The sequence below is a fragment of the Macrotis lagotis genome, chromosome 1, assembly GCF_037893015.1.
Source record: "Macrotis lagotis isolate mMagLag1 chromosome 1, bilby.v1.9.chrom.fasta, whole genome shotgun sequence".
NCBI classification, from domain to species: Eukaryota; Metazoa; Chordata; class Mammalia; order Peramelemorphia; family Peramelidae; genus Macrotis; species Macrotis lagotis.
This window is the reverse complement of record NC_133658.1, coordinates 440,969,701-440,982,379: the sequence shown is the minus strand read 5'-3', so window position 1 is coordinate 440,982,379 and position 12,679 is coordinate 440,969,701. Positions and strand designations below refer to the sequence as shown.

The following is a 12,679-nucleotide window of genomic DNA, read 5'->3' as shown; positions in this document are numbered from 1 at the left end:
TACTTCCCTCAAGGGCCTTCTAGAGTGTAATGGAGAGACAGCACTGAAGCTACAACCACAACAAGGGTATATACAGGATAAATTGGAGATTATCTTAGAGGGAAGAAACTGATATTAAGGAGGATCTGAAAAAAGTTTTTATTAGAAGGTACGATTTCAGTTGAGGCTCAAAGAAGCTAGGAAAACTAGGAGATGGAGGACAGAAAGGAAAAATTCCAAGCACAGGAGCAACCTGAGAAAAGTCAAGAGATATGGATAACTTGTGTGAGGAAAAGCAAAGAGCCTGGGGTCACTAAATTACAGAGTATGTAAAGTTAATAAGGGGTTGTGAAGATTTTAAGTCTTTAAAGCCAAACAGAGGACTTTATATTTGATCCTGGAAGTAAGTATGGAGCCACCTGGAGTTTATTGAGAAAATAAAACATTCAGACCTGCACTTGAAAAAAATCTTCTTTATAGCTGAGTGAAGGATGAATTGAATTGGGGAGTGATTTGAATCTGGGAGACAGGACTTTAATTGTAATAATTTGGACGTGAAGTAATGAGATCCCCTACCATTGTGATGACTATGTCAAAAGAAAGAAGGAAATATATATATATATATATATATATATATATATATATATATATATATATATATATATATATATACGAGAGATTGTGAATATAGAATTGATAGGATAAGATACCACCTAAATTGAGAGTTTTGGTGACTGAGGGGAGGAGGAGGAGGAGGAGGAGGAGGAGGAGGAGGATGCTCTTTCAGTCATAAAGTTAGGAAGAAGAAAAGAATTTGGGACAAAGATGAGTTCATTACTAGACATTTTGAGTTAAAATGTTTATAGAACATCCTGTTGTCCAGTAGACATTTGAAAATGCAAGACAGAAGAGATCAGGAGAAACCTTTGAGGATAATTAAATCTGACAGTCATCTTCATTGAGTTGATATGAGTTCATTTAAAAAAAATAGTTTATATGGAAAAAAAGAAAGGACCACCCAAGGTTAGTAGTCATAGTCTGGAGGATTCAGCAAACAAAACTGAGGAATAGATTGTCAGGGGTCAGACAGGTAGGAGAATTCAGAGAAAATAGAGGGTTCTTGAAAGTGTGTCATAAAAACCTAGAGAAATAATAGGACCAAGAAAAGATAGTTATCAACAGTATTAAAGACTTCAAAGAGATCAAGAAGGTGAAAATTGAGGAAAAACAATTAAGAAATCATTGGTACTCTTTCTCTCAGCTTGGGCTGCTCACGAGTTGCCTCTAAGATGTGGTTTGAGATTCTGCCAGGCCTGGCCGTCATGGGCATGTGTCTGACTATTCCAGGAATCAGCACTGCTCTCATCCAAAAGTACACCAATGGGAGCATGGAAAAGAGAATTGCCCACAATTGATACCAGTGGAATCTGCTGGAAAGGGACAGGATTCAGTCACTATTATGAGGCTAAGGGGTTGGAGAATATAACCAATGAAGCATAAAGAGGATACATGATGCCCGACTTCATGACTGCAGGACACTTATACAGTTCATTGACTGGTGTCCATTAAAGATATTATAACTAAAAAAAAATAAAAAAGAAATCATTGGTAGCTTTGGAGAGAACAATTTTAATGAAGGATGATGCCAGAATCTAGACTGCAGAGAATTAGAAAAAATAAAAGGAAAGAAATTGGAGGCATTCAACTTTAGATAAATTTCTTCAAAGGGTTTACCTATAACAATGAGGAGGGATATTGGATGATGATTTATGGATAGATTCAAGGAGAAAGAGGGGTTTTGAGAATAGTAGAGATGTGGGCTTGTTTAAAGGCAGCAAGGAAGCAACCGGTAGACAAGGACATACTGAAAATTAGTAAGAGTAGGAATGGTAGAAGGGGAAATCTGCTAGAGAAGATAACTTGAAATGAGATTACTTTTGCATAGAGAGAAACTTGCAAACTTGGCAAAGGGAAGGGATCACCACTTTCATTTGAGATGGGTAAAAGAGGAGTTGAGAATGTTGAATGACCTCAATTTCTTTAGGCAAATATCAGGCTAAGTTTTCAGCTGTAAGGGTTGGAGCTAGGGATAATAGGAGCTATGACAGATTTGAGCAGGAAATTAAAAAATTTGGAAAAGCTATTGGGCTGTGAGTGGGATAGTGAATTAATTAGGGAGATGTAAAAGAATTACCTTGCTAGAATTAGTGCCTGGTTGAAATTATAGAACATAAATATATAGTGAACCTAGTCACCATAGTTTTTTCTAGCTTCATTTAGCAACCCATGAATAGGAATAAAAGGAATAGATATTACATATATAGATTTGTTTGACTCATAAGCATCCATGAGGGGGGGATATCTTAAGAACAGGAAGTAAAGAGGGAGTTATAACCTCAAAAGATAGGAAATTATTCAATCTTCATATAAGAAACCACAGGTGTGCTCTTAAACCATTCAAGAGAATAACCTATTAATGGTATTTGCTTGGACTATCTAGTAAACTTAAATTGTTAATTTGTGTGCAAACACTTAGATGATAATTTAGTATTTTGATTAAAATGCTCTTGGATTTAATGTGCCAAAGTTGTGTTTTGGGTAATTCTGTCAATCAATGTTGGAATTTAATAAAAGCAATATTTAAAAGATAGTATAGAAAAATGGAAACATAAAATATAAAAACTATATGCATCCCAGCAGTTCAATAACATGACATTCCATATTGATTTGTCCTGAGTTTCTTTTTTTGCAGTGCTAATGACATTTTTCTAATGAGTTGAAGTTTTTTGTTGAGGGCCTGTGTTCTCCAAGTCAAGCTTAAGGGCTTCCCAATGTAGGGAACTATCCAAATGGAATTATTTATAGATTATTCCTGCTGCAGTGTATAACGCTCTACTTTATTAAGAAAAATCTTCTATGTCAATAAGAGAAAAGATCCTAAGGGATTAAAGTTACTTAAAGTTATCGTATCAAATTGACCAATATCTTGTGTACCATCAGAAGGATGCTGTTTCTCTTGATTACTGATTGTATTTTCTCCTTGGCTTACAGCAACAAAACTTCAAGCAGAAGGTGGTAGCATTGTTGCGAAGATTCAAAGTTTCTGATGAGGTATGTGAGCTAATTTTTTTTCTTTCATCATAATGATAGCATCATATTTGAATACATCCAAGCAAGTATTTTCCCAAGGCCTCTTTTTCTCTGTGCCAGATCTTTCTTTTTTTTTTTATTTTTTTAATTCTCATTTTATACAAATGTGTTTTTTTACATTAATAAAATATTCTTGTTTAAGAGTAAACTAAATACCCCCTCCCCCATAAATATAGACTTGCTTGAGCAATAAAGTAAAGGAGAGAAAAAAAATTAAAATTAAAAAAAATAATAGTAATAATTGTAGGTATGGCCAGGTGGCACAATGGTTGAAGCACCAGCCCTGGAGTCACGAGCACCCGAGCTCACATCCAGCCCCGTAGACCCAACAATCACCCAGCCATGTGACATGCAAGCCACCCGATCCCCACTGCCCTGCAAAAACCAAAAAGAAGGAAAAAAAAGACCCAAAATAAAATAAAATAGTAATAATAGTAGGAGTGGCTGGGTGGTGGACAGAGCATTGGCCCTTGAGCCAGGACCACCCAGGTCCAAATCCGGCCTCAGACAACCAACGATCACCCTGCTATGCATCTCCAGGCAGGCCACCCAGCCCCATTTGCCCTGCACCCTCCCCCAAATAATAATAATAAAAAATGTGCTTCAGTCTTTGTTCCAACACCAACAACTCTGTCACGGGTGGATCACATTCTTTATGGTAAGTCCATCGCAAAAGTTACTTCCATATTTTTCCAACATTGCCATTGCGGATGGCAACTCCTTCCTTTCTTATTTCTCCACTACCATGTACTATATTTTTTCTCTCCTTTCTGCTGTAGGGTAGCTGAGTGGCGCAGCAGACAGACCCCTGGTCCTGGGGCCAAGAGGCCCTGAGCCCCCTTACCACCCCTTAGACCCAGCATCCACCTGGCCCTATGGTCCTGGACAGGCCTTCCAGTCCCAGCCCCTTGCTAAAAGTATAAAAGACAATGTGTTATATCTGACCACTCTCCCCCCATGGTCCATCCTCTCTTCCTTTATTCACATCCCCACCCCTTCCCCCTGCTCCCCCTCCTTCTTATTCCAGATGTCTATACCCCATTGAGTATATATGCTGTTTCCTCTCCTAGCCACCTCTGATGAGAGCAAAGGTTCCCTTATTCCCCCTTGCCTCCCCCCTTCCATATCATTGCAATAGCTCATTGTAATAAAGAAAAATCTTATTATATGAAATATCTTGGTCTATTCCCCCTCTCCTTTTTCTTTCTCCCATTATATTTCCCTTTTTTCTATTGACTCCATTTTTATACCATATTTTATCTTCAAATTCAGCTTTCTCTTGTGCTTCAACTATAAAAGCTCCCTCTACTTGCTCTATTAACTGAGAAGGTTCATAGGAGTGTTATCAGTGTCATTTTTCTATGCAGGAATACATGCAGTTCATCATCATCATTAAGTCCCTCATATTTTCCCACACTCCTCCAAGCTCTATGCTTCACTTGAATCCTGTATCTGAAGATCAAACCTTCTGTTCAGCTCTGGCCATTCCAACAGGAACATTTGAAATTCCCCTGGTTCATTGAAAGTCCATCTTTTTCCCTGGAAGAGGACATTCAGCCCTGCTGGGTAGTTCATTCTTGGTTGCATTCTAAGCTCTTTTGCCTTCTGGTATATTATATTCCAAGCCCTACGAGCTTCCAATGTAGTTACTGCTAAGTCCTGTGTGATCCTGACTGTAGCTCCATGATATTTGAACTGTGTCCTTCTGGCTGCTTGTAATATTTTCTCTTTGACTTGGGAGTTCTGGAACTTGGCTGTTATATTGCTAGGGGTTGGTTTTTTGGGATCTCTTTCTCTGGGGGATCGGTGGATTCTCTCCATTTCTATTTTGCCCTCTGCTTCTAGAATATCAGGGCAATTTTCCTGTAGTAATTCTTTGAAAATGATGTCAAGGCTCTTTTCCTGATCATGACTTTCAGGTATTCCAATAATTTTAAAATTATCTTTCCTAAGTCTGTTTTCCATATCAGTTGTTTTTTCAATGAGATATTTCATATTTTCTTCTAATTTTTCATTTTTTTTTTGCTTTTGAAGCATTGATTCCTGATTTCTGGTAAATTCATCAATCTCCCTGAATTCTGTTCTTTGTCTGAAGGATTTGTTCTCCTCAGAGAGTTTTCTTATCTCTTTTTTCCATCTGGCCAATTTTGCTTTTTAAAGCATTCTTCTCCTCAATCACTTTTTGAACTGTTTTATCCATTTGACCTAAGCTGGTTTTTAGCATGCTATTTTCTTCAGCATTTTTTTGGATTTCCTTGACTAAGCTGCTGACTTCATTTTCATGTTTTTCCTGCATCTCTCTCATTTCTTTTCCCAGTTTTTCTTCTAACTCCCTCATTCGATTTTTAAAGTCTTTTTTGAGCTCTGTCATAGCCTGAGCCCAATTTCTGTTTTTTCTTGGAGTCTTTAGATGCAGGAGCTTGTGCTTCCTCATCTTCAGACTGAGTATTTTGATCCTTCTTGGGCTCATTTGCAAAATATTTCTCAATGGCGCTCCTCTTATTTCTCGGCTTGCTCATTTTCCCAGCCTGGGCCTAGTTTGGGGTGCTTGCTGAGCTTTTGGGACACTCCCACAAGGGTCTCAGTGTGTGAGGCTCTGTCCTTCCTCCTGGTCTGTGAATGACCATAAGCACCCCCCCTCTGCCATGGGGCTGAGGTGGCGGGCAGCCCTGCTGTTCTATGGGGGAGCCTGGACTGCAATCAGGATCTGAATGTGTTCAGAGCCCGAGAGTCCTGTTCCAGGGGCAGAGGACAGAGCTCTGCAGTCTCTCTCTTCACTCCCCTCCCTAGGTTCAATGGGCTCATGCCCTGGGGGCTCCACCTGCTTCTGTTTCTGGATCAGGGCTGCTGAAAGACCATGCTGTTTGCTGTGTGCCCTGAGGGCTGGGCTCCACATGCTCACTCTGGCAGAGGTTCCCTGCTGTTCCCCCAAGTTGTGCCCGGTGCTCCCTGGGGCATAGGTCAGGAAACTCCCCCGCTGCTGTGAGTCACGGCTCCCAGCACCCTGGGGCTGCCTCTGGGAGGCTGAAATTCTTTTGCTCTGGCAGGCCACCCCTCTGGCGGGCTTCCCCTCCGACCCTGGGGAGCAGAGCCTTTCTGTTCTTTTCCAGGTTACCTTGAGTAGGATAACTGCCTTGCTGGGTCCCTCTGTGGGTTCTGTCCCTCGAAAGTTTAGTTAGAGTCCTTAGTTTCGAAGTTTTATCAGAGAGCGCCTAAGACTCGATCCTTTATTGTCGCCATCTTGGCTCTGCCCCCCCAGATCTTTCTTGACTTACATTTTGGGTGGAGTGTCTTCCAATTAAACAACTAACTTGGTAAAATATTGAAACCAGGTTTGTGATTCATTTTATTTTATTTTTATTCATATTCCTTGTTCTTAAATGCAAGGAATGTATCTTTGTCCTCTCTTATACCCAGAAAATCATTGAATCATTGTTTCTAACAAAATGGGGGAGAAAATTTCTGAAAAATTAAGACATGATCTGCTTCTGGCAGTAAGCAATATTTTATACCCATAGTTTCCTACCTTAAGCTGTTATAAGGGAGTGAGTTACATTTTATTAACCCTTTTACAAAACTATATTATTTTACTATACAGTACTGTGATTCATTTTAAAGCAGTGATTCTAGAAATAACTTGTAGTGATTCTAAAAATAATTATTAGATAAAAAAATTATTTAAAAAACCCATTTTTTAAAAGCTTAAAATGAATATGTGGGTTGTATATCATAAGTCTTCTAATTGAGTGATTGCCTTGCCAAGGATGATTGCTAATAGAAAAATATCCTAGGAAAAACAAAGTTTCATCTTCATTTTTTAGACTAAGCTTCCAAAGTTGGTTAGACCAATTGGACTGTATTAAAAGCAGTAGGGCCACTTCTTGCAAAACAAATTTCAAGAAAATGACCAGCAAATAAGTGTTGGGTGACTGGAACTGTTCTAGATGCCATGGTCCACATGAGGTACTCACTACTCAAGAACTAGGAGGATCAGTAGCCAAAGATGATTTTTAAATCAAAGTCTATTAAAATCACAAAAATCTCAGAGTTAAAAGAATCTCAGAAGTCTCTAGTCCAATCTCCTTACATTATCACCAAAAAATCCTTCCAGCTAATGACAAAAAAAATATTGTTTCCTATGATAGCCTCTTCTATTTGGAGATAATTCTGATTTGCTAGGAAATTTTATTTTTATGCCAAAATTTCTCTCTGAATAGTTTCTTCCGTTATGTCTAGTTCTACCCTCTAGGTACCAAAAAAAAAAAAAACAAACTTAATTTCATTTCCATTTGATAGCTTTTCACATACTTAAAAACACGTATCATTTCCTGTCTTCAACTTCACTCTCAGTTTAAATATCCCCCAATCTTCTCATTGGGAATTGCCCTTTTCTAGGAGCATTCCAGTTTGTCCTTGAATTTTCCTAAGTATGTCATTTGCGGAAATCTGAACATAGTGATACATGTATCTTCTGACTATACTAGAACTAAAATTTGTCATTTTTAAAAATTTCTGTGTCTTTGTTAATGTAACTTAAGATTGTGCGAGGTCTTTTAGGTTTCTGTGATAAACTTTTGACTTATATTGAGCTCACAGTTTATTAAAAATTCCCAGAATTTTTTTATTTTGATTCTTGTTTATATTTGCCTCTTCTATCCTATACTGTTTGAACATAAATGTAAGACTTAACATTTATTCCTATTAAATTTTCTCTTACTAGATTAAAACTATTCATTCATAGAATTATAGCTTCTCTTGGGAAGGATTTCAAAGGCCAAACAATCCAAAACATTTGTCAACAAAAATTCCCTCTGTAAAATATCTAATAGCATTTACTTAAAGTCCTCCATTTAGAATAGTACCTATTATCTCCCAAGGCATTTCATTCAGCTTTGGCAGCTATAATTGCTAAGAAGTTATTCTTTATATCAATCTACATGTGCCTGTCAGATATCTTTATAAGCATCCAAACATATAGTTGCCTTGTTTGCCCTGCTCCCCATTCCCACCTCCAAGAGAAAACTCATTGGAGTTTTAGGGATTTGGTTTCCATGTTCCCATATCTCCACAATTTAAAGTGTGCTTTGTGCCATACACTGCTAGGTACTAAGGATAAAAAGGAAACAATTTCCTGTTATCAAGGAGTTTGCCTTTTGTCAGAGGAAAGAACATGAATATAGAAATAAATAGAAGACACAATAAATATAAGGTAGTTAATTGCAAATTAGTTATAAAGTAAAAGCACTAACTTTCACTGTGACTTTGTGTAGAAGGCAGTGGTTGAGCTGACTTTAAGGAAGTGACAGATTCTGAGGAAGGATGCGATACAGCAGAGTATACAGTCCATATGCAAAGGCATAGAGAAATAAAGCCACATGTGGCAGAGAGAGAAGGGCTCTTCATCTCATGTAGATTTATTATGGTTTGTTATTCCTTAGAAATCTCTTGTGCTTGAACAGCTTGGCTCCAGACCAAGTTGTACTAGATCTAACTAGAGCCATTTGTTAAATTTTCAGTTTGAGCATTTATACCTCAGAAATAAGAAAACCCTGCAAATCAAGACTTAATTTATTGTTTTGTTGATTGTGTAGAAAATGTTAATGATGTAAATTGAGCTTAAAAGTGTCACATATACTTTTTTTTAATTAGAGACAATTTTTAAATACTTACCAGCAAACAACTGCCTCCAGTAAACTAACTTACCACTGTGAATTCTCATTGTTCTTTACTTCCCTTCATCCTAAGGTCTAAGCACTCAGAGTATAAAAAAACTCACTCCAAGTTCAAGTCTTTATGAATTAATGGTAAATAAATAATAATCACCAATGAGATCAGTTCCAAGACTAAGTCTTCATCAGTAAGAGGCAAGGCTCCAAGATAGTGCCTGGTCACACTTAGTACAAACATTTTGCAGTCATCAGAATTAAGCTCATTGGGGGCAGCTAGGTGGAGCAGTGGATAGAGCACCGGCCCTTGAGTCAGGAGTACCAGAGTTCAAATCCAGCCTCAGACACATAATAATTACCTAGTTGTGTGGCCTTGGGCAAGCCACTTAACCCCCACTGCCTTGCAAAAACTAAAAAAAAAAAAAGAATTAAGCTCATTGGTCTGTTATTGACTTTGTTTTCTTACCTTTCTTGAAAATTGGAAAGAATTGTTTTCTCCAGTACTTCAGTACTTTCCAGTCTTTAAGATCTCTGATAGTGTTAACTATTCACTTCCCCTAGTGTTTCAGTATTATGTATTGAAGGTACTCTCGAATTCATCAAAGGAAGCTAAGTAATGTCTCATTATTGCCTTAGTAGCATCTTCCTAGTAGCCATTTTTGTTCTTTCCTGTTCAGTTATTATTTTCCTTGTCAAAAAGTTAGCAAAATAAAAGGTGAATAATTCTGCTTACTCTGTCATCTTTTATTAATCCATCCTCTCTGAACTACAATTCTATTGTTATATCAGAATTCTTTTTCCCTTCCATGTAGCTTTAAAAAATCACCTTTTTGTCATCCTTTTGTATAGAAGGATTAAAAACCTTACAAACAAATTAAGGAAAGCAGGAATATTAAATATATTTTTGTAGGCTATCATAGAACAAAATTTATATTCAGTATAGACTTTTTTTTTGCAAGGCAAATGGGGTTAAGTGACTTTGCAAAGGCCACACAGCTAGGTAATTATTAAGTGTCTGAGACTGCATTTGAACCCAGGTACTCCTGACTCCACAGCCAATGCTTTATCCACTACACCACCTAGCTGCCCCTTCAGTATAGACTTTTGAAGCAAAGATTTTAAATTAAGTTACCCAATAATTATTGGTTCAAAGATCAAATCATAGAAACACCTATCTCATTAAAGATAATGACAACAATGAGACAAATCACCAAACATTGATCTCCATATGCTTTCATCAGTGAGAGAGAGAGAGAGAGAGAGAGAGAGAGAGAGAGAGAGAGAGATCAAATCAATTATTCAGGCTAATCAACTAAAAGAATTTTTAAAATCAATAAATTAAAACCCCTTAGTAAAAAGAAAGTTAAAGCCTGGGCATGGAGCCAAGATGGCGGGAAGAGAAGAGCTTCTCCTAGGTGCTCTCTCCAAAATATTTAAAAATCTTAAAATTGTGACTCTAACTAAATTTTTGAAAGACAGAACCCACAGAAAGATCCAGTGAGGCAATTCTCCAGCCCAAGGTAACCTGGAAAGTAGTGGAAAAACTCTGTTCCATGGGGATAGAGGGGCACCCCTGCCCAAGGGAAGAAACTTCAGCCTCCTGGGAACAGCCCTAGGGCATTTGGGAGCTGTGGCTCCCAGCAGCAGAAGTAGTTTCCTGACCTGCATCCCAGGGAGAACCAACCACAACTTGGAAGATCAGCAGGGAGACCTCTGCCAACCCTGAGCATGGTTGTGGCACTCAGTACACTCAATACGGCCAGCAGCCCAGATCCAGGAAACAGAAGCAGGCCCACGGAGCAGAATAGCAGGAACCTCTAGGCACCTGCACCCTGAGTGCTTAGCCCACTGAAAGTAAGGGAGTGGAGGGAGACTTCCGAGGTCTGTCCTCTGTCCCTGGAACAGGAATCTAGAGCTCTGACCACATTCAAATCCTGATCACAGTCTAGGCCCCCGATAGAACAGGGACCTCCCTGCCTCAGCCCCATGGCAGAGGGGTGTGCTTGTGGTCATTCATAGATGAGGAGAGCAGTCAGAACTCACACACTGAGGTTCTTGTGGGTTGTCCCAATAAAACTCAAAAGCTCAGGAAGCACCCCCAACCAGGCACAGGCTGGGGAAATGAATAATCAGAAAAAAAAGGAACCTGACCATGGACAAATATGTTGTCTATGATCCCAAGGAGGATCAAAATACTCAATCTCAAGATGAGGAAGTATAAGCTTCAGCATCTAACGACTCCAAGAAAGATAAAGTTGGTCTCCGACTGAAACGTGCACATTTATAACGTGCACCCGAGCACCTACTTCTGCCTTGAGAATGAGCCTAGCCGCGGGCTTACCTCTCCCCGAGGTCTTCGGGTGCACTCTGGCTTCCGACCTGGGGGATGGGAAGGAAGTTCACAGCCACACACGAGCCTGGTTTACAGCAGAAGCATCTTTATTGATGAGCAGCAGAAAATGCCCCCCCGAGCCTTTGTGCAGCACACTTTTATCCAGTAACCCTTTCTTCTCCGGGGTACATGCTCCTCCCAAGTTCCAACCCATGGGCGGAGCCACATCCTGTTAGTGAAGCCGTCCCAGTACCCTAAAAGATTACCTTATAAGGCAGGTTCAGACTTCCAGGCGTCTCACGGCCCGGGTCATATGACCCTCATGGGTGGCCTCGGTCCAGAGCTTCCCCTTACATCCGACTATGACAGATCTCCAAAAAGATTTTGAAAATCAAGTAAGGGAGTCAGAAGAAAACTTGGGAAAAGAAATTAGAGAGATGCAGGAAAAAATATGAAAATGAAGACAGCATCTTAGTCAAGGAGATCCAAAAAATGCTGAAGAAAATAACATGTTAAAAACCAGCATAGGTCAAATGGATAAAACAGTTCAAAAAGTTATTGAGGAGTGGAATGCTTTAAAAAGCAGAATTGGCCAGATGGAAAAGGACATAAAAAAGCGCTCTGAGGAAAACAAATCCTTCAGCTGTAGAATGGAACTAAAGGAAACTGATGACTTTTCTAATGAAAAATTAGAAGAAAATGTGAAATATCTCATTAAAAAAAACAACTAATCTGGAAAACAGATTCAGGAAAGATAATTTTGAAATTATTGGGATACCTAAAAGTCATGATCAGGAAGAGCCTTGACCTCATTTTTAAAAAATTCCTTCAGGAAAATTTCCCAGATATCTTAGAAACAGAGGGGGAAAAAAGGAAATTGAGAGACTCCACTGATCTCCCCCGGATAGAGATCCAAAAAAACTAACCCCCAGGAATATTATAGCCAAGTTCCATAACTCCCAAGTCAAAGAGAAAATGTTACAAGCAGCCAGAAGGACACAATTCAAATATCATGGAGCTGCAGTCAGGATCACACAGGACTTAGCAGCAACTACATTAAGCGTTCGTAGGGCTTGGAATATACTATTCCAGAAGGCAAAAGAACTTGGAATGCAACTGAGAATCAACTACCCAGTAAAACTGAACATCCTCTTCCAGGGGAAAAGATGGACTTTCAATGAACCCGGGGAATTTCAAATGTTCCTGTTGAAACAACCAGAGCTGAACAGAAAGGTTGATCTTCAAGTACAGGACTCAGGTGAAACATAGAGAGTGGAGAAGGGTAAATTATGAGGGACCTAATGATGATGAACTTCATGTATTCCTGCATAGAAAAATGATACTGATAATACTCGTATGAACCTTCACATTTAATAGAGCTGGTAGAAGGAGCTTTTATAGGTGAAGCACAGGAGTGAGCTGAATTTGAAGATATAGTGTAAAAATGGAGTCAGTGGCTAAAAGGGAATGTACCGGGAGTAAGAGAAAGGAGAGACAGGATAGGCTAAGATATTTCATATGAAAGATTTTTTTTTTGCAATGATATGGAAGG

The 12,679-nt window shown here is 38.9% G+C and overlaps 1 protein-coding gene and 1 pseudogene across 5 annotated transcripts in view; both read left to right on the top strand.

Annotated features, from left to right (window-relative positions):
• Positions 1–12,679, top strand: part of PACS2 (phosphofurin acidic cluster sorting protein 2) — a 342,997-nt gene that overhangs the window by 189,065 nt on the left and 141,253 nt on the right. For all 5 annotated transcript variants that reach the window (XM_074213318.1, XM_074213320.1, XM_074213321.1 and 2 more), the window contains one exon: positions 3,031–3,090. In XM_074213318.1, the coding sequence (XP_074069419.1) occupies positions 3,031–3,090 (60 nt within the window). The remainder of the gene's footprint in view (positions 1–3,030; positions 3,091–12,679) is intronic.
• Positions 760–3,024, top strand: LOC141506501 (NADH dehydrogenase [ubiquinone] 1 alpha subcomplex subunit 1 pseudogene; annotated as a pseudogene).